Raw genomic sequence first — 20,988 nt, 5'->3', positions numbered from 1 at the left:
GGATAAGAACCCCCCCCCCCCCCCCCGTACGTGCGCTGCGCCACTGCTAATGGTGCTTTACATTACCTGCTTGTAGGGAGGCGGCGGCAGCAAAGAGACGAGTGCATTGAACCTTCGGGTCGGGTTATAACTATGCGAACTGACCCCTTCTTCTGGCGGCTTTTCTGTTTTAATCCGGTATTCAAATCCATCCACGCTCTTTCTCCGTATTTTTCCACGAACAAGCGCCCTCCCGTTCCCCAACGGCGTGTCGAGGGAAAACATGAAGTACAATGGCTAATTGTGTCTTACTTTACCTGCCAGTGGCGAGGCTGCGGTAGCGCAGACACAGGCGGCGGCAGCAGAGAGACGAGACGAGCCGTTTGAACCTTTGGGTCGCGAACTGACCCCTTCTTCTGGCGGCTTTTCTGTTTTAATCGGGTATTTAAATCCATCCGGGCTCGTTCTCTGTATTTTTCCACGAAGAAGCACTCACCGTTCCCCATCGGCGTGTTGCGGGAAATGCATGAAATACAATAGCTAATGGTGTCTTACTTTAACTGCCAGTGGCGAGGTTACGGTAGCGCAGACACAGGAGGCGGCAGCAAAGAGACGATAATTGCCTGGTGGGGTCATTCTCCCCGCGCGAGAAAGCGGCAGAGGGGCGCACAGCTCCAAGTCAGTCTGGTCGGAAAAGGGGATTGACTCGTCACGCCGTGGCGGGGGAAGCAAGGCTTGAGAGTGAGTGGAGGAGACAAACTAGAAACGACTGTTATTGATCCTTGAGGAGTGCTACCGAGGCTGAAAGGCGACGCCGAGCTTTTTCTGTTTTATCAGTAATGCTTGTCAGTAAGTGACGGCGGCAAGCGAGGTACACCACCTTTTGATGGGTGAAACTGAAGAGAAACCGGCGAGCAGGATTTCGTATTTGTGTTGCACCGGAAGGGGCGACGGAGCGGACAAGGTTACCATGCACCAGAAGCCGAGGCGGCAGACAGACGACCATTCTTGCGATGGATGACCATAGCTCTCGAAAGTACGGAGAATTCGGCGCGTCATCGTAAAAGCCACGTGGAAGACCTTAGGTTAACGCACCCACCGGCATGTGTGGTGGTTTGGCGGCAAGATAAGCCGCCAAACGATGCCGCGCCGCCGTGCAGAAGCGCCAACAACAGTTGTTCTGTGCCACCCGTTTCTCCCCTCTATTCCACGTCTTTGTCGAAACCGCAGGAGCGTTCTGTGTACATTATAGGTGTGCAGTCCTCACGTTCGTGCACGGCGTGTTAGCTCTCTGAAATGGGGAGGAACGGAGTGTTTCTATGTAAAACGCGTATGGCGGCACTTTAGCTCAACGCATCCAGCGGCATGCGTATTGTGGCGGCGGAAGGGCTCGCACGTGAGCCAGGTCCTTTAGCTTTAAAGAATAGCGCGAAAATAGCGCGAACGATGCCGCGGCGGCGTTGAACATCCTGTAAGGTGCTGCAGTGTGTCCCCCCCTTCCTCACCTATTTCCTGCGTTTTTTTCTAACCGGCAAGGGCATTGAGCGTAAGTTTGTTGTGGGTATGCAGTCTTGCAGTGCGCCCAAGGCGTGTCCCTCTTTTGAGGGTGGTGCAGCAGAGAGGGGACCTGTCACTTTTCCGATGGGACAGCATTGTTTGCGGAGACTTTCTGACGTTGGAAACCACGAAACGATGGGCAGATTAAAAGGCCCTGCGGCGGGTCACAAGGTGTTTAAATAAGCAAGTTCAGCTTGTGCGAAGCTGCACTAGTCCTTCGCACAGGAGGCACGACGGCGACCGGCCCTACTACCGGACCGGCAGACTGCGCTCGCTACGGTATGTACCGTCCTTTACAATTATTATCAGTTCGGTAGGCCTGTTTAGTCTTCCTTTTTTGGACATAGACAATCAGTCACTTATACACGCTACGCTACAAATTCACTAGGCCCGTTGGCGCAGTTTGTGAGCAAAATAGTCGTCATTTTCCATTTAGGCGTTGGAAAGGACGTTCTTATGAATTTATCCACATGTTGCCCTTAATTCTTGAGACGCGACAGCCTGTTCTGATCTTATGTTCTACTTCCTCCAATCAGCATGTAACGGCTTTGGCAGTACTTTTAGACCGAGTTTACTACATAAAGATCGGTGAGATACTGTAGGCTTTTAGAAGCAAGATGCATCCGCGCTAATACATTGATGGACGTGAACGGAGAACGAAAAGAAGTTATGATATAAAGTTCTCATTAAAGAGCATTGCTGGTACCCGGTAAGAAAGTCGAACGTTATTTAGCTAGGTCATGAATTTTACTTGATGTTTGTTTTTATTTCTTTTGACGATTTGATATTTACGCTTAATGTAGAAAAAGAAGACTGTTTCCTTTTGATCGTAAATCTTGATCGTAATCTTCTTGCACATGAACTGGAATTCTATGCTATTCGAGGTATGGCTTTCAGCCTTATTACATTATAATTTAGTCATCGTTCCCAGTTTGTGACAATAATACAATTGCAAGTCGGATATTCAGGAAACATGTTCTGGTGTTCCCCAGGGCAGTATTCTAGGACTGCTCTTATTTCATATTTATATTAATGACATTGTGCAGATAGACCCGTCAGTGAAGTTCGTAATTTACGCCGACGACACGAGTTTGTTTATCGCAGAAGAGGCTAGCGAGAGATTACTCCAACGAGGTAATGAGGTCGTTGAAAAATTAGCCGTATGGGCTTGTTGCAGTGGGTTCAAGAATAACACTGAAAAATCTAAGGCAGTTATTTTTGGTACAAAAGGTGAATATGTCAATAAAAACCAATATTTAGTTTTAAATGCGTGTCCTGTAGAGATTGTAGCCAGCTTTAAAAATCTTAGGAGTAGTTTGGGAACACATGCTTTGGGAATTGCACGTTGACCAAGTTGTCAACAAACTGTCGAGAGTAACGAGATTGCTTTACAAAAATAGTGACCTATTGCGGACGAATACAAAGCTACTCATTTATTATTGGCTGTTCCTGTCGTACTTAAACTGTTGTTTTCTTGTTTGGGGCCCAACAACGGTTACAAATATTCCTACAATATCTAGGTGCAAAATAAAGCTGTTCGATTTATACCCAATGTTGCAGCAGACAAGCCAACTAGATCTTCGTTCAAATAGTTTGGTTTAGTCAACACGAACAATTACTATAATTACGGTTTATGGAAGGCGTGGGTTGCTGAAAGAATAAGGGAAACGTTTTCTATTTGTACTATGTCCAACCTAACCGTTAAAGAGCATTCCTACAACACGAGACGACCTGATTATTAGACTCTCCGTCCCACTAGAACAAATTATGACGACCACTTGATGAAAAACATTGTCCCGAAACTTTGGATGAGCAGTGGAAATCGACTTACATTCAAAGATGGGCTTGATTTGTATGTATAGCGTAGTGTTTGAGCGCCATTGTCGCTAATGTAGCGTTTGTTTTTAACTTTACCACCTTTCTTATTTTTTTCCGTTTCCATTGTTTGCGAGTTGTACATCTCCCATGCAAGTGTTGTATAGGTGTTTGTAGCATGCAAATTTTGGTTTTTCTCTGATGTGAATAGCTTTGCTTGAATTATTTATGATTTCACTGTTGTACGCCATTTTCTTTTCTCCGAGTGGGAGAACTTTAACAGTTTGGTTTGTCACCGAAGCATCCCGTGATTTTCTCACATATGTGTTTTTATGTTAATGTTTTTAATACGTTTTCTCATGTGGTATTACAACTATGTAGCTGCTGACCTCGTAATCGGGCGGGGGGAGGGGAGCAATGTCAAGCTACGAATGTTTCTATTTGCAAACATTAAATAACGTTTCTATGTCGACGTCTATGACAGCCACCACTTGGGGGGTCTCGGGGCCTTTGGGCTGTCTTTCAGATTTTTTTAAATAGGCCATAAAATATCCCGAACCCGAATTACCGAATTAAAAATACTTCCTAGCTCTCATATTATAACAGCCACATGCTGCTCGACATTTCCTAATACAAATGCAATTTAAGTTCCCATTATTCAAATTGATATAGCCCTCGGATTACGGATCACCGCTTTTCTATACAATAAAATATTTGGCCTCTATATTTTCTTTCGTAGTGGTCACAAACTGTTCAAAACAGAAAAAGAAACAGGACAGAGGTCTATCAACGCTGAGTTTTGTTCAGCTCGATCCATGTTGCCCTGTTAGTGCAACAAAACCAAACGAACTGGGGCATTGATCATGCCGACGTGTGTTAGGTGTGGGCAGCGTCAACTAACGGCTCTTTTATTTGATCCCAGCCCTCACGCAATGCCCGGCTCCCAAAGAAAGATCAGTGGTTTCTTTCTACCAGCTCCAAAGCGTGCATGCCTTGGAAGCAGAGATTGTCAAGGTATAATAATGCACAGATTTTTGTATATAATCACAAGTTCTGTTTGTGTGAATGCCTCCGTTCAACAATTCTCTTTGCTTCTACGCTTTTCTCTGTCGCTACCAGATATTTCTTCTGAAAGACCCGGCCTACAGTGTCATCGCGCAGAGCAAGGCACAGGCCATGATGGTAATAATTGATATTTCATTGATACATTTTTGCATTTTAAAAGTGGCATTTTGAGACAGTTAAGGACGGTGCGAATTTTGCAGAAATTGGTCCATCCCGTACCGACAACACGAACGCCGTTGTTGCACAACCATTACCTGACGACAGCGCCCGTCCTCCGGACCTGTCACCACTGTCGACTGATTGCTCAGCGGGTAAGTAGTTTCAGTATATCCAAATTAAGGTCATGCCTATCGGTTATGCCAATAATACTTTTTTGTTAGACATAGGCTAGGGAAAATAGTGTAAACTTGATTTAAAAACCGAATAGGAACAGAAGAAGCAATGAATGCCTTTTATTTCATTTGTACAAGCCCAAACATCGCGGCCTGCTAGCCGGACGGAAGAAGCAACCAGCTCGGACGAAATGAGCAATCTGCAATCGCTCGCCTTCAAGAATTCGAGAGAGAGTTCAAGCGAGGACGAGTCAGCGCTGAACGACCATCCGTCACTTCCGGCAAAAAACTACAGGTTCCCAAAAAACCAAGCAGGTAGATCATGTCAACGTGGCTGGTTTGAGCGATTTTCTTGGCTGTCCTACCAAAGCAAGAGCGACTTAGTCTTTTGTCAAGAGTGCCGTCGACATTTCAAGAAAAAAGGGGACAACACTAGAAATGTGGAGCGAGCTTTTGTTAAGACTGGTTTTAACAACTGGAAAAAGGCTATCGAAAGGTTCAAATCGCACGAAAAGAGCCAATTTCACGTTGACTCCGTGAGCCTAAACTTGTCATACCAGAGAGGCATTCCTGTTTTGAGTCTCCTTTCGCAGCAATGCAACAAACATCAGGAGGATGCCAGGGCAGTACTTCGCGTCATAGTTAGCTCTGTGCGCTATCTCTGCCGCACAGGGCAAGCTCTTAGAGGACAAGGTAAACTGGATGGAAATTTTCTCGATTTGCTTCATGAGAGATCAGAGGATGTCCCGGTCCTTAAGACGTGGATGGCTAAGAGGGACAAATGGGTGAGCGGGGACGTGCAGAATGAGCTTATAGAAATTATGGCGCATACCGTACAGCGAGAGATTGTGGAGGACGTGAAATCCAGCCCGTTCTACGGTATCATCGCTGATGGAACAACGGATGTGAATGGTGACGAGAAGTTCACCTTTTGCGTGCGGTGGGTGCAGAGCAAGACCCTTGAGCTTCGGGAAGAGTATATTGGCATGTACAACGCGCCCGACAGCAGAGCTGAAACTCTATACTCTGCCATCAAGGACATGCTTTTGCGCCTGGGCCTAGACTTTCACTGCGTCCGTGGCCACTGCTTTGATGGGGCGGCAAATATGTCCGGTCGTTTTTCGGGTGTACAAAAAAGAATTAGCGATTGCGAACCGCGTTCTTTGTATGTCCACTGCAGTAATCACTGTTTAGATCTTGTACTGCAGGAGGCTAGCAGGAGCTGCGACATAATTGGAGACGCTCTTAGCACTGTTAAAGATATTTCCAACGTAATCCTCGACTCCAAAAAGTGCAAAAGTGCTTACGCCAACATAGTAGTTTCTACAGGGGGCGAAGTAGATTTGGAGAACGGTTCCAGGCCAAACAATTTACTGCCGCTTTGCCCTACGCGATGGACCGTTAGAGTTAAGTCCATGCAAAGGTTTCTTGACAACTACGCTAGGGTACAGGAGACGCTCAAGGAGCTTTTGGAGACACCAGGTTCAGTGACAGATGGCAGCAAGGCCATTTTCAGGGGTTACTACACCCTTTTGCAGAAATTTGAAACGTTGTTAGGGATCAACATTTCCATAGCTTTTTTCGGCCCTTGTGAAGAATTGGCAAGGGCTTTCCAGAGCTCAACATGTCGAGCGGCGGGTGCAAAAGAGGCTGCAGAGGCTCTCCGCGAGGCGATCTCTCGGCTGCGCTCTGATGCCGCGTTTGAGGAGCTGTGGCAGCACACGAGCACAACTGCAGCACGCCTATGCCTGAAAGAGCCTCGAGTGTCCAGGCCGGCAAAACCGCCTAGGCGGTACGAGGCGACTGACAGGCCTGTTCAGCCAGTTACACTCGACGTTAAAGCAGCACTGCGCAAGGAGTATTTCGCTGCTGCCGATCGGATTATGAATGAAACGCAACGGCGTTTTGAGCAGCCGGGCATGTTACAGCTCGTAAAACTGGAAGGCATTTTAGCCAGCGCTGCAAGGGGAACTCAGTTCACAGCTGATGGGCTAAAGGCGTCTTTGGGAGTGCATGCAGTAGATTTTGACCTGTGCAGACTCTCGGCGCAGTTTCTGCTTCTACCAACTCTTCTACACGATGCCGATTCCACCACATCCCTGGGCATTTTGAAGATGCTGCAAAGCAAACCGGAAAACATTCGCGAGCTAATGGACCAGGTCGTGCGGTATGTTCAGCTTTTGCTGTCCATACCTGCATCGGTCGCTTCTGGGGAGCGCTCTTTTAGTGCTCTGCGCCGAGTAAAAACTTATTTGCGCAACCGAATGACCCAGAAGAGGTTGTCGCATCTTCTGATTTTGAACATTCATAAGGAAAGAACGGCGGCCCTCAGGTTAGAGGACATCATCAAAGAATTTGTGAGCAGAACAGCGGAGCGAGTAGCAACCTTTGGTCCCGTCTAGCTGTCCGAAATGCCTGCTGCTTTTGTGCATTTTTGACATTCATGTACAGTCATGGTCACATGAAGTGCGATCACAAAATTATGAACAAGAACACGCAAAATTGAAAAATGCTGTTCTTGGAGGTCCAAAAATGGCGCACTGTTGGTATATTTTGAAAGCCACATTTTCCATCTTTGTTATTGTTATTAGGCCACACATCAATGTGACTTGCATGGAGAGAAATCGCGCTATTTATGTGTTCTGGTTTATATTATCCTGGTCGCGTTTCATTTTTCCGTGACTATACATACATGTATTATAGCGTGCTTGTTCGTATTGTTGCATTTCCATTATTTTTATGTCATGTTTTTATATGCGTCAATATACAAATAGAAACAGACCTAACTTTACAGGATGGCATCAAAGAACTTTGGAGATAGCAGCAACCTTTGGTTCCACCTAAGCCCCTATAGCAATAACACCACTGACTGATAAGTGTGATGCTTGTGTGCAATATTTCCAATTGTATGTATGTATTATAGCGTGGCTGTTTGTACTGTGGTATTGCAATTTTTGTATTTGTATTACGCTTGTTTTCTGCGCCATTGTATAAACGTACCAAACATTCTGTTGCTTAAATAATATGTCAAATGCGAATAAATATGTGGTCACTGAAAATTCACTCTATTTTCTGCTTAATAGTACGCGGCCTATCTTGACTAAGATGGCCACTCGCAACACATTCTCTTTCTTCCCCCTTCCCCATCCCGTTTATTTTTTATTCAATGAACGTATAATAAGCACAATTTAAAGTTAAGAATAACCAGTGGGTAAAAAAAGATTTTTGCACGTGGTTAATAGAAAAGAAGTCGATTTTTTTTCTTTCTAGCGAAACTCTGATTTTAATCGCGTAAAAATTTCGAAGTACATAAAAAAATAAAAAAATTGCTTCAGCCCCCCCACTGAAAATATAGTTCCGGCGTCACTGAGTGGGTGGATCGCCATATCCCCCCCTTAACAACAAGTACCCATCTTCCAGCCTCTATTACGTCGAGTGATCAATCGCTCCCATCACAACCACTCTCCTCCCGACTTGAGGATGAAGGCCGCTAGGGGGCCGCACGATGCGAACTCACTTCTCGTCGGCTCCGCTTTTGGACCCCTTTCTTGCTGTTTAATTTATTTGGACGTTGCCATTTTGTGCACCACGAGAACCGGCAAGTCACACGGACACCGAGGACACCAACATCGCAGCCGTGGACCACGCCAACGGTCAGCTACAGCGATTCATAGATTTGCCACGCCACCAGCTTCGCTAGGCCTACCAGGCCTAGGGAAGTCGCCATCGCCGCCGGCACAACATCTGCAAGTGGCCGCGCGAGCCAATACCCGGGATGGAAAGCATCGTGGAAGGGGAGGACATCGACCCCGAGGAGCTGCAGCAGCCCGGGTGGGCTACGATTCGCCACCGGCAACACGCCCTGCGCGATCAAGCACGTGCCTCGACTGGAGGCACGAACACCTCGAGCTCTGCACGTGCGCCAAAGCAAAACAAGAAGCGTTCCCCGCGTCGCCCGCCGCCGGCTTCGCCTCTGCCATCTTCTGATGTAAAAATTGTCCTGCGCCCTCGAGGAGGACTTGCGCTCTCGTCTATAGCTCAAGCCACATTAGCCGACGCCATCCTGGCCCAAGCGGGAGTGGCGCCCAACCGTGAGGACCAAATCCGGATACACCATGTGGCTAATTACCTGCTTATTAGCACACCTTCCGAAGACCGTGCCACCAGATACGCCGGGATTAAATGTCTCGTGCTTCGCGGTCAGCAATATGAAATAGCCGCTCACGTGTCCGCTCCAGCGAATACCAGCGTGGGATACATCTTCAACATTCCACAGGAAGACACCCCGGAACAAGTGCGAGACAGCATTTTTGATTACAACTCGGACTTACCAATCCTTGATGCCAAACGTTTGAACAGTTCTAACATGGTACAAATCTTGTTCGACGGCCACCGGGTACCCTTCTGGGTGAGATACAGGGCAGCGACGTACCGGTGCAAGCCCTTTCGCCGCAAGACAGAGGCATGCGCTGTGTGCTGGCAAGCCGGGCACCGGCAAGATGTGTGCCCGAACATAACAGAGCCCAAGAGATGCTCCAGCTGCGGCACAACGAATCCCTCTGATGGCCACCCGTGCACCCCGCGGTGTATAGTGTGCGAGGGCCCTCACCCCACGGGCTCCGTCGACTGCCGAAGACGCTTTCAACCACGCAAGCCAGCCCCCTCGTATGCCCAGGTGGTCTCGGAACAAGAAAAATTTGCTCGAGGCTCCGTACGACCGGCCCGCCGATTTCCCTGGACTCCATCACGGAACCCGCACCGACCACCTGGAGCGCCAGGCCCGCAACGCCAAGGACCGAAACAAGCTTCCCGAGGGCAACGAGCACAAGGCGGGGCAGCACCCACCCCGAAACCAGCACGGCACGGAACTCAATAACAGCTACAAGGCCGCCCTCCAACAAGACGGCAGACCACCACAGCAACAGGTGAGCGGTCCCAACGCCTCTACTCACTTGGTCAGGACCCCCACCTGCATTCCATCATCCCCCCTCTCATCACCCAACTCCATCCGACCCACCCCTCCCCTCTCATCTGACATAGCACGCGAATTGCAAGCCATGCGCCTCGAAATAGCCGCGCTACGAGCTGAGAATGCCGCCCTCAAAAAGGAGATCACGCAGTTACGAACTAAGCAGCGAGAGGAGCCCCCGCCCAAGCGGAGAGCACCAAACCCACCCAATGGGAAGAGTCATCTCTTCCCCGAGTCCCCCTCGGAGGAGCGCCTGCAGGGTATAGAAAGGGTGCTAGCCGAGCAAAAGCTTGAATACACCCAAACAGTACACAGCATCCTGAGCGCCCAGGCCGAAATGCAGGCCCGGTTTGAGAACATTACTCGGGAGATGCTGTCCAGTGTCAGAGACCTGGCCACACAAATAATTCCCCAAAACGTCCCAATTAATGGTATCACTGATGAAGGCCTCTAAGGGACTCGTGATCTGGCAGTGGAACTGTCGGGGCTTCGCTCGGAAACGAGCGGAACTGCAGCTATTGCTAGAAGAGGTTGAGAATCCCCCGGATATAATTTCGCTGCAGGAACCCGGAAAGCGTGTCAGATGTCTAGGTTATCAGTCCTTGCAAACACAACACGACACTGCAGTTCTAGTACAGCGAAACATATCAGCACAACACACACACTTTGATAGCTGCTGCATCCCCCATGACTTTGTAATGGTCTACCCGAAGCGTAGGACAGAACAGGTTATTCATTTACTAAACATTTACAGTAGCCCCAAGCAACACACACATAATTTTCGGTCATTAATCCTGGCCGCTAAACAAGCCGCTTCAGGCTCACCCCTCATCATTACTGGAGACTTTAACGCTCCACACACTGCATGGGGTTATCGTAGGGACAGCAAAAAGGGCAGGCTGCTCTGGGATCTGATTCAATCTCAGAAGCTGACACTCGAAACTCCACCGGATCTACCAACTAGGGAGGGAACGAGTGTACAACGGGACACCACCGCGGACCTCACCCTTACCTATAGAGTGGGCCATGCAGAATGGAGTAGGATAGACTACACCCTCGGCAGTGATCATCACATAATACAGCTACACACGACACTCAAACACCCCACACCACCAAAGCGTATGCAGACTTTCATCACAGACTGGCACGCTTTCCGGGACGCACGACAAGCTGGGGACCTGCCTTCCTCCCCAACGCTTGACCTAGCTCAATGGACGGAACAGCTCCTGGGCGATGTACGGAATCACCAAAAAGAATTACATCCCGAAATACCGACGCCACACGTCGACTCTAAATTGCAGCATATGTGGGAAGCCCTCAAAGGCCTTAAGAGGCGATGGCGCACTCAAAAGCATAACAGGCGCCTAAGAAAGCGAATAGCCATCCTAGCTAAGGAAATCGAATGTTATGCAAACAAACTAATGAGGTCAGGATGGGAAGAGCTGTGCGATCGGTTACAAGGCGCTATGAGCATGAAGATGACTTGGTGCCTCCTAAGACACCTACTCGACCCATCACGTTCTAAAAAGGAGCAGGCGAACCAAATTACCCGACTAACCAGACAGCTTGCGATCGATCCGCAGCAGTCACTTCGAGACCTCATCAATAGATATGTACCAGATGGGGAACAACAACAGCACCCGGACTACTCCGGGCCGCCTAACCCCTCTTTGGACGAGGATATCACACAGGCAGAGGTCAGGGGAGCGCTGCAGGACGTGCGAACGTCTTCCGCCCCAGGGAAAGACCGAGTCACGAATAAGATGCTTAGAAACCTCGACGATGGTTCGATATCTTATCTCACCAAGTTATTTAACAAGCATTGGAAAGAGGGCACTCTTCCTCGAGAGTTCCGTCATGCGAATGTTACTCTGATCCCCAAGCCGGGCAAACAGCTTTCGACAGAAAATCTCAGGCCGATATCGCTAACGTCATGTATTGGAAAAATAATGGAACGAATAATTATGGCACGAATAAACAGGCTTATAGAAGAAAAAGAATTGCTGTCACCCAACATGTATGGCTTCAGGGCAGGGCTTGCGACAAACGATGTCCACCTGAGGCTATACTGGGATTTGCTGAAGGAGCCTCCCTCACGTGACTCCGCAGCCATTTTAGCCTTGGACCTGACAAAAGCATTTGATAAGGTATCTCACTCAGCCACCCTGGCAGGCGTAGAACGCATAGGGCCAGGCGTACGGACGTACAACTATGTTCGCGCCTTCCTATCTCACAGAACAGCCACGCTGACACTGGGTGACTTGCAATCTCCTGAAATACAACTACCGTCATGCGGCACACTGCAGGGGTCGGTCATATCCCCCTTACTGTTTAATCTAGCAGTGTCACACATAGCCTGTGCTCTGGATCAAGTGCCCGGTCTTCAATACAGCATGTATGCAGACGATATAACCTTATGGGTCACTCGATGAAGTGATGCATACATAGAAGAAACCCTGCAAGCTGGCGCTACAGCCGTCGTGCAAGGAGCCCGAGTAGCGGGCCTGCAATGCTCTCCCACCAAATCAGAGATGCTTGTCTTCCCAGCAAAAAGATCTGGACCTTCGCGAGAGGCTTCCATCCATATTTTAGTGGACGGAAAGCCTGTACCGCGGGTCAAGAACCTCAAAATTCTAGGCCTACTGCTACAGAGTAATCGGAGAAACACGGAGGTAATCAAAAAGTTCTCGGCCCATGTTACCCAAATAATTGGCCTGCTCCGTAGGATCGTTGCCCGAGGGCACGGCCTGAAAGAACAAGACCGCTTGAGACTTGTACAAGCGTTTGTTATCAGCCGACTAACGTATGCTCTTCCCTATCTTCCCCTCAACGACAGCGAAATGAAGAAAGTAGATGGTCTCATCCGCAAAGTCTACCGAGCCGCCTTGCAGTTACCACCGAACGCATCCACTGCCAGATTAGAGGCAACAGGGACATACAATACGGCAGCAGAACTAATCGAAGGCCACCGCACTGGCCAAGTCAACCGCCTAGGGCGCTGCTCCGCGGGCAGACACCTCTTGCAGAAACTAAGGATCGGACCAGCTCAAAGCCCCGAGTCTGTGTGCTGCATCAAATCATCAATCAGAAATCATATCATCGTTCGACCGATTCCCAAAAACATGCACCCAAAATTTCATATTGACAGGCGGATTCATCGAGCCACGACACTGGATAAAAAATTTCCCCCTTCCCGAGCGACACTCCATGTCGATGCCGCAGAATATCGGCATAAAGATGCATTCGCCATTGCTGTAATTCACTCCACGTCATCTCCTCCTCTTGCAACCCTCACCATTCACACCCGTCACCCGCATGTCGCGGAAGAGGCGGCAATCGCACTAGCAATAACCCAAAGGCCCACCCCTGAAATTGTATTTTCGGATTCGAAAACGGCCGTCCAAAATTTCGCCAAAGGGCTCATTTCTGCCCCGGCACACAAAATTCTCGGTCTAAATTCGCCATCCGACGCGGTCGAACTCCAATGGTTCCCGGCTCACACGGGCATTGGAGGGATAGAGACGGCCCACACGGCAGCCCGAGCACTTGTCTCCCGGGCGTACGATGTGGACTCTTCCCTCCACGGAGCCAGATCGACCAGGGACAGTCTCCTCACATTCCGAGAGGTCACACAGCATTACTGCCTCTCCCGCCGCAAGCTTCCACCCACTCACTCATCCCTCACTCTGGAGGAGGAACGCCTCTGGCGTCAACTCCAAACGGAATCTCTACCGTGCAGAGCCGTCCTCCATCATGTCCACCCCTCCCTCTACCCATCCTCGCCCTGCCCCCGCTGCGGTGAAAAAGCCACGGTCCAACACCAAATGTGGGCTTGTGATGAGGACCCATTCCCTCCAATGAATTCTCCTGACCAGTGGATGGAGGCGTTGGGCCGCTCGGACCCCCAGCTCCAGAAGGAGCTCGTGACTCGAGCGGCTGAAGTCGTCGCGACCCTTCGGGTCGTGCCCACCGCGCCCTAACCCTTTATGTGAATAAAGTTATTTCTCTCTCTCTCTCTCTCTCCCGACTTGATCCTAGCAGTTGACCTACGCAAGGCTTTTGATCGCGTTAACCAATCTGCCATACTAGAGGAACTGGCGCACGCCTACCCAAGCACCCGGGCACAAATCTGGATCCGCAATTTTTTGAACGCTCGGGCAATACGACTTCAAGGATCTCACCCAGGCTGGACTCCTCGCACTTACTACCTTGACCGCGGGGTACCTCAGGGATCCATACTTTCCCCGATACTATTTAATCTCGCCATGGTAAGGGTCGCTCGAAATCTTGAACGTGACTCTGCTGCACGATTCACAATATATGCAGACGATGTAACCATATGGACTGAATCAGCCGACTTTTCATGCTACGAAGACATGCAAACCGAACTCCAAGCCGCCGCAAATAGCCTTGAATGCTCCTTGGCCTCTCTTGGTTTGGAATTAGCCCCCGAAAAAAACGAATTCTTACCTGTATTTGGCCACAAACCCCCTCCACACTATAACCTTCCAACTCTTCTTCTCGCCGGTACTCTTATAACAGCTAGTTTTCAACCCATACGACTTCACTCGGAATCCCATACGACTTCACTCGGAATCCCAATCGGACACAAAAACAGCTCGTCAATATGGTTACAGCAGCTGAAAGCTAAATGGAAAACAATTCAACATGCCATACATCGCCTCTCGAACAAATTTGGTGGCAAGCCAGAAGGCAACCCAAACTTTAGCCCACGCCGTCGCAATTGGTACCATAACTTACGCAGCCCAAACGTACGACCTCAACAAAACGGCCATGAGAACGCTTCAACAGCTGCACCGAGCCACCCTTCGCACCATCAGCGGACTACCAAAACATACTCGTCTGGAGAACTTGCAAGCTGCAGTTGCTCTTCCCCCACTGGAAAATAGAATTAAAGAGCAAGTGAATCAATCCCTTCATATGCGCACATGAACTCATCAAGGTGTCTCTATCATCGCCTGGGATAATCTGAAGCCGCCTGAACCCCCCGACATCCCATCGCCTCTCGCTCCGTGAAGCCGCCCTTCTGTCACGAACTCTACGGCCACCCATCCCGTCCCGCGCAACGCCCGCCCCGTCCGCGCTGCCCGCATCAACGCTCTCCGAAACAGTAAACTCCCCAATGAAATCGACATTTACACCGACGCGAGCGTTTCTCCTCCGCTAGTTGGCACCGCATGGACTTCTCCTGACCTCCCTTCCATCCAAGGCAATCGATCCCTTAATATTCCATGTGCTACCATCCTCGAAGCGGAACTCCATGCTATTGTTCAAGCCACAGACTACCTCATGTTTGACTTTCCCTCCTCCGTGCCTTCCCAGATACGCATCCTGACAGACTCTTTTGAAGCCCTACAGACTCTAAAATGTCCTACATTGACCAATACCATCGCCAACAAAATCATTAATCAGATCTCCATCCTGAAATCTAGCGGCATTCATGTTCGCATCGACTGGTCACCTGGACACGAGGAGTCATCACCGGGGAACCAGGCAGCCCACTCGGCTGCGCGGGAGTGTATAACCTCTAGTCCTCCGCTGCTACCCGACTTGGCTCCTCCTCCTACTGAGACATTACCACCAGCGATACAGCTACGTTACAAAAAGGAAAAAAAAGACCGCCTCAAGGCCCTGACTCCAACCGGCTTTTTATCCGCCCTGCCCCCGCTCCCAAGATCAGACGAAATTTTCATAAACAAATATTTTGCTAATGCTAGCCTTACCCCTGAGACCTTCCGTAAATGGTACACCCCGTATCTACCGCCTCGATGTCCCTTCTGTGCCTCCCCCATTCCCGCCAATCTCGAGCACCTAATTTGGCACTGCCCGAAGTTCGCGCGCTACAGAACCTTCAAGCCTCCTCCAAATACAGCCTCTCTTTACATCGACCCTCGTACACTGGAACCCTCCATGCTGGCTTTAATTGCACACTTTTCCCTAAAAAGCGGTCTAGCGCGAGCAGTCTAGAGTCGTGAGCCTGCTCTCCTCACCCAACGCGGCCTCTCCAGCATTCTTAAGGAGCCCACCTGTTTTGGTTCGAACTGTACGCATTTAAGATGTCCCAAGTTACAACCCCCCCCCCTCTACTTCCCCTTCCCCCACATGACGTAGAGCCTTCCTGCCACAATAAAGGCTACCTCCTCCTCCTCCCTCACACAAACCCCTAACAACTCCACAATTCCGTAAATATTTTAAAATGACTGCAAGCCAAGCAGCCTCATCAAGAAATGAGCATGACTAAGCCCTAGGAATACCCATACGCTCCAAACGAAAAATATGACGCGTTGGGTGCGCGCAACACTTTCGAAGAACAAATCAAGGCGCAAGCCGTGCAACACACTGCGCACCTAGAGCACCTCACCAAGATAGCCGCGAGCAGACACCTATTAGACAGCCTGCGCATTTTATATGAGAAGACCGTCGGCGACAACATCTCCACCCCTGCGGAGGGAGCTGCGAGTCCAGGAACTTGAGGAAATCTGCACGTTGTTTGTATTGACACAGCCACGTGGAGCTATGGTTTCAGCCGCTACCGACTGCTCGAGCAAAGTTCTTGACCCCTGCTCCACCCAAACACCCGAAGGAGGACGAAGAACTGGCCTTTGCCCTAGCCCTATATAGCAGCTACCCAAGTGCGGAAAATGATTAGCGATTCCCATCAAGCGATCTGCAAAAGGAAGAATTTCCAGCGGAAGGCGCAGGATCTTTACCAGCCACGAGACGAACCAAAACACCAGACCCCCACACATGTGGCACTACAAGGCAACGAACCGGCCGACGAGGCTGCTCGAGATCTCACCCACAGAGAGCCCCAGCGCACATTCCACAGACAACTCGAAGGATCGCGTCTGTACTTGCCGAGACGTGCTCGTTCACTACAAAGGGGAAAGACGAAGCCACCCGACTGCTGACCCGTCGCTCACCAAGAAGCAAGAAGTGGCGGGTAGACGTCTTTAGATGATCACTTATCCTAACCCAAGGCTCTACTGGCCCTTCCGTTTGGAAATACACAACGCTGGATGTAAACACTGGCCTAAGCTTGCGACCTTGGCTCGCATGCTATGGGAATGCCCCAGTATACAGAGACATGGGTTCGAAAATTCGAAAGGAACATTTATTATCACTAGTAAGGAGCAATGGGAAACAGTGCCGCACAGCGAAAAGCCTGAAATCCAACAGTGGGCCATCCAAAGGAAGACATCGCCAGGAGCCAAGGCATCTTGGCTGTCGTCTAGAACGCCACAGGCCTGAATAGGCTTCCCCTTTCGACCGAATAAAATTATTTTCTCCTCCTCCAGACCGATTGGAGTTCTAAATTTTCTAAACTAGCCATAGGATTTACTTGAAGTGAATTTAGTGCTGCAAAATATCATGAGCTAATTGCTAATTTGGCATATTTCAGAAAACTTCAGTGAGAGAGAAGGATAATAGAACACTCGAAATAAATTCAGCAAAACCCAAATTTAATGTCCACATGTACCCAAATGCCTAGCTGTCAGTTGTACCACTGATGACGGCCTTTGAAGGTTGGAATTCTAGAAATGCACCCAGCATTGTTTGCGAAACAGAGACTACAAGTTTATAGTGGTATGGGAGCACAAAGGGAAAGACACGTGAGCGTTGGGGTGCAAAAAAAAAAAGAAAACATCTCTTGGTGCAACATCATCCACCCACCAGTTACGTATCCAGGATTTCATTTCGGGGGAGGATTGGGGCCAAAAAAGGTAATGGAAGAGCATGAAAGGGTGAAAGTACACACACAAAAAAATACAAGCCAGAGCAAGGAATTCATTACAAAGAAAAACGGCTTTGTTATTTAACTCAACAGCCCGCACAAACACTGTTTGAATTTCCTGCACAGTGGACGAGCAGATATCACCCTCATACCGAAGATCCACAAACCTCCAAGGACTACGCCTGTACCTCTTCTGTTGGCAAAACATTTGAACACTTGGTACATACACCAATCACCACGCACCTTGAACAAGCGGACAGTATCCCTATGCCATGTTTGGCTTTTGTACTGGACTGTTCGCTCAATGCGCGCTGTTACAGCCAAAAAAGGCGAAGAAAAAATTCTGGAGGCTCCGTTACACCACCTCTCTTTTGCAATGCTAATTACTCCACTCACCCATAAGACTTCACCAAATCTCAGACCTTCATTACACTCTCTATGCCGACAACATCATACTGTGGACAATTCAAGGTCAGTTGGAGCCGAAACGACACCCTACAGCAAGCTATAGATACAATCAACACGTATCTCATACCAAAAGGGCTACGCTGCCAAGCCGAGAAGTCTGCACTACTGATGCTTCGCTTACGCACGCGAGAAAGACCTGCCGAAACCCCATCAAATTCTACTCTGGCGATTCAAGACACTCCTATCCCCCAATTTCTGTTCTGTGTAATCTTGGCGTTCCTTTACATCATGATGGCCCGAGTGCTGCCCTTTGCCTCCAACTCACTAAAGCACGTTCGCAACTTACTTGTCTCACTCAACGTCTAAGACACCAACACGCAGTACTCAGAGAGGATGAATCTCTCAAGCAAGCTCAAACAGGCCCTGCTGCTTAGTCGCATCACCTACAGGATGACTTATACTCCAGTTGAACCGCCTGAATTAAGAAAATTTGATATGTTAAGGGGGAACATGGGTCTTTGGGACCAAAAAATTGCCCAAAAAAGCATATTTTTAGGTATTTTTATTTTTTAAAAGCATATTTTTAGGCATATTTTTAAGAATTCCATATGTGGAACAGTGCCACCGACTTGTAAAAGCCATAGAGGCTGGATTTTAATAAAGAAGTAATTATTTTCCCATAATTCCACGCTTTTTCGCCTCGATAGGTATCGCAGATACAAAATTCTCGAGAGGTACTATCGGCGTCAAATGAAACGCGAATAAATATAAACCTGAACACACAAATAGCGCGATTTCTTTCCATGCAAGTTAAAATGACGCGTCGCTTAGTTACAAAAACAAAGTTGGAAAAAGTGGATTTCCAAACATACCAATAGCAAGCCATTACATGAACTCTATGAACAGTACTTTTCAATTTTGCACATTCTGGTTCATATTTTCATGTTCGAGTTTCATTTGACATCGATAGTACATCCCAGCATGTAGTGCAACTAGAAATGATCATTTCTTTCGCACTGTGAAGCTGAATGTGTAAACCATGCGATATGGGAAGCAGATTTTGCATTTTGTGTTTCAGTAGTTGTTTAATTAGCATTATTTTTAATTGGTTAGCAGTAGTAGTTCAAACCTAGAAGTTAGAATTGGTGTAAACTTGTATGTGATTGCAAAACAAGAAAACTGCTTCCCATGTTTCATTCTCCACAACTTCTGGTATCTATTCATGTCTTGCTGGCAATATTTTGTTGAATAGTTTTATTTCTACTGTTCTCAAAAACAATCAAGGAATTTTTTTAATTAACACAGAAACTAGTTGCCTTACATCAAAACTAATTAGATACTTGAAATCAGCTAAAAAAAAACTGAACAAGCCTGTGAAGTTTCACCATAATTGGTTGGAAAGCAAAAAAAAAAGATGTTTCTGGAACCAGTGTGTTTCATTAAATGTAAAGCCTACAAAACGACCCTTCACCTGCCCACCTTTACACCCTCACAAAAACTCTTCGGCACCCACAACACAAACTCACAGACGTTCACCTTCAACTTGCCACCTAGCAAAGCAGAAAAAATGACCCAGAATGCAATACTGCACCGGCTAGGGAAATGATTACATACATGCTGAAGGGGCGTGTTGTATTGGCTATTGAAATGAACTTTACATGGAGTTTTGTTTACCACGCATAAAATTAGAGGTAGAAACTAGCAGGAGGAGCGAAAACACTTTTCAAGACAACAATTAGTGTAAGTTCTACTCCTTTTCATTCAACTTAACAATTTTAGGCTTTCATATTTCCCCAAATTTTAACAACTGAAGGTTGCAGGCTGACAAAGGTTGATTTTCCTTGCACTTAAACTCAACATTAAATGCACATCTGTAGGTCTGTACATGCTTTATGCCAGATTGACTTCTATCTATCACCCGAGACAAACTATGTCACTGCGATCGCTAATCAGCTATAGTGTCAGCTCTCAGATTTTTTTAATTAAAATTCGGAATTGGATGGGAATAATACACGTCTAAAATGCGATCCCAGTACGCATCCCGGTCGCCAGTGTGTTTTATGGTTCCAGGTGAAGGTGGGCCTTGTGAATGCGTTGTGGCTTTCTACTTAGAAAACACGGACAACTGGTACATGGAGCTCAATGTACAGTGATTTCGACATTGCTTGGCACGTAAAGATGGTCGACATTACGGTAGTAACGACAGGTTAAAATGAATATTGGCATGACGGCATACAAACTCAGGTGGATTAGCAAGCAACGACTACAGCTGTCATCAGAACCAATTGGCTGTTTCACATACCCACCCATAATTCTCACAAACCCATTGGCAGATGCAGAAGCCCAGCAGACACACCACAATGGAACTCTCTTCGCTATACCCATCACACGGCAAGATGCTAACACGATACTCTACCGAGCATGTAAACAAGCTATACAGCCTTGCATTCGTTTGGCCTGCAGAATCGGCATGAACGGCTTCACAGGCTCGATCCAGAGCAAAAGGTCTAGCTCGCTCACGCTCCTCGGCTTCGCAGAAGTCAAGAGACATTGCTACACCGGCTGAGTCTTGGAGTAGCATTGACCTGAAAGTCTCCACACAATCGGACGCGAGGACTGCCCGGACTGCCTTCTGTGTGGTTGTCCTGAAACTATCGAACATTTGCTTAGCGCTTGTGCAAAGTACTCTAGTGAGCGAAAGATCCTTGAGGCAGCGGACACTCGCCCTCTGTCCGAACAAAAGATTTTGGGCACGTGGGCTGGGAACAGGAAACAAAGCCTAGCCGTTAAAGCCCTGCTTATATTTTATGGTGAAAAGTGGACTGTAATAATCTGATTCAGCGTCCCATTGTGCGTGAGGCGTTTATTGGTTGTACTGCTTGTACATAGTTCATTTGTCGATTTCACTGTCATTCCTCATACCTTCTATATTCATTCCGTTCTCTTTTTGTCCCCAGTTCCATTCCCCCAATGGGAAATAGCAGGCCCAAGTACAGTTTCTCAGACCGGCCGCAGTGGCTCAGTGGCTAAGGCGTTGCGCTGCTGAGCACGAGATCGCGGTCTCGATTCCCGGCCGCGGCGACCGCTTTTCTGATGGAGGCGAAAAG

The 20,988-nt window shown here is 48.3% G+C and overlaps 1 protein-coding gene across 1 annotated transcript; it reads left to right on the top strand.

Annotated features, from left to right (window-relative positions):
• The first annotated feature begins 1,391 nt into the window (after positions 1-1,391).
• LOC144169027 (zinc finger MYM-type protein 1-like) lies at positions 1,392-7,811 on the top strand. Its single transcript, XM_077698021.1, has 5 exons — positions 1,392-1,815; positions 4,274-4,365; positions 4,471-4,533; positions 4,617-4,727; positions 4,887-7,811. The coding sequence occupies exons 2-5, from the start codon at positions 4,284-4,286 to the stop codon at positions 7,148-7,150; spliced, it is 2,520 nt and encodes an 839-aa protein (XP_077554147.1). The 5' UTR covers positions 1,392-1,815; positions 4,274-4,283; the 3' UTR covers positions 7,151-7,811.
• Positions 7,812-20,988: the final 13,177 nt, after the last annotated feature.

This window comes from Haemaphysalis longicornis, unplaced genomic scaffold (genome assembly GCF_048455015.1).
Source record: "Haemaphysalis longicornis isolate Haplotype H1 unplaced genomic scaffold, Haemaphysalis longicornis Haplotype H1 scaffold_2, whole genome shotgun sequence".
Taxonomy (NCBI): Eukaryota; Metazoa; Arthropoda; class Arachnida; order Ixodida; family Ixodidae; genus Haemaphysalis; species Haemaphysalis longicornis.
This window is presented reverse-complemented; position numbering and strand designations above follow the sequence as displayed.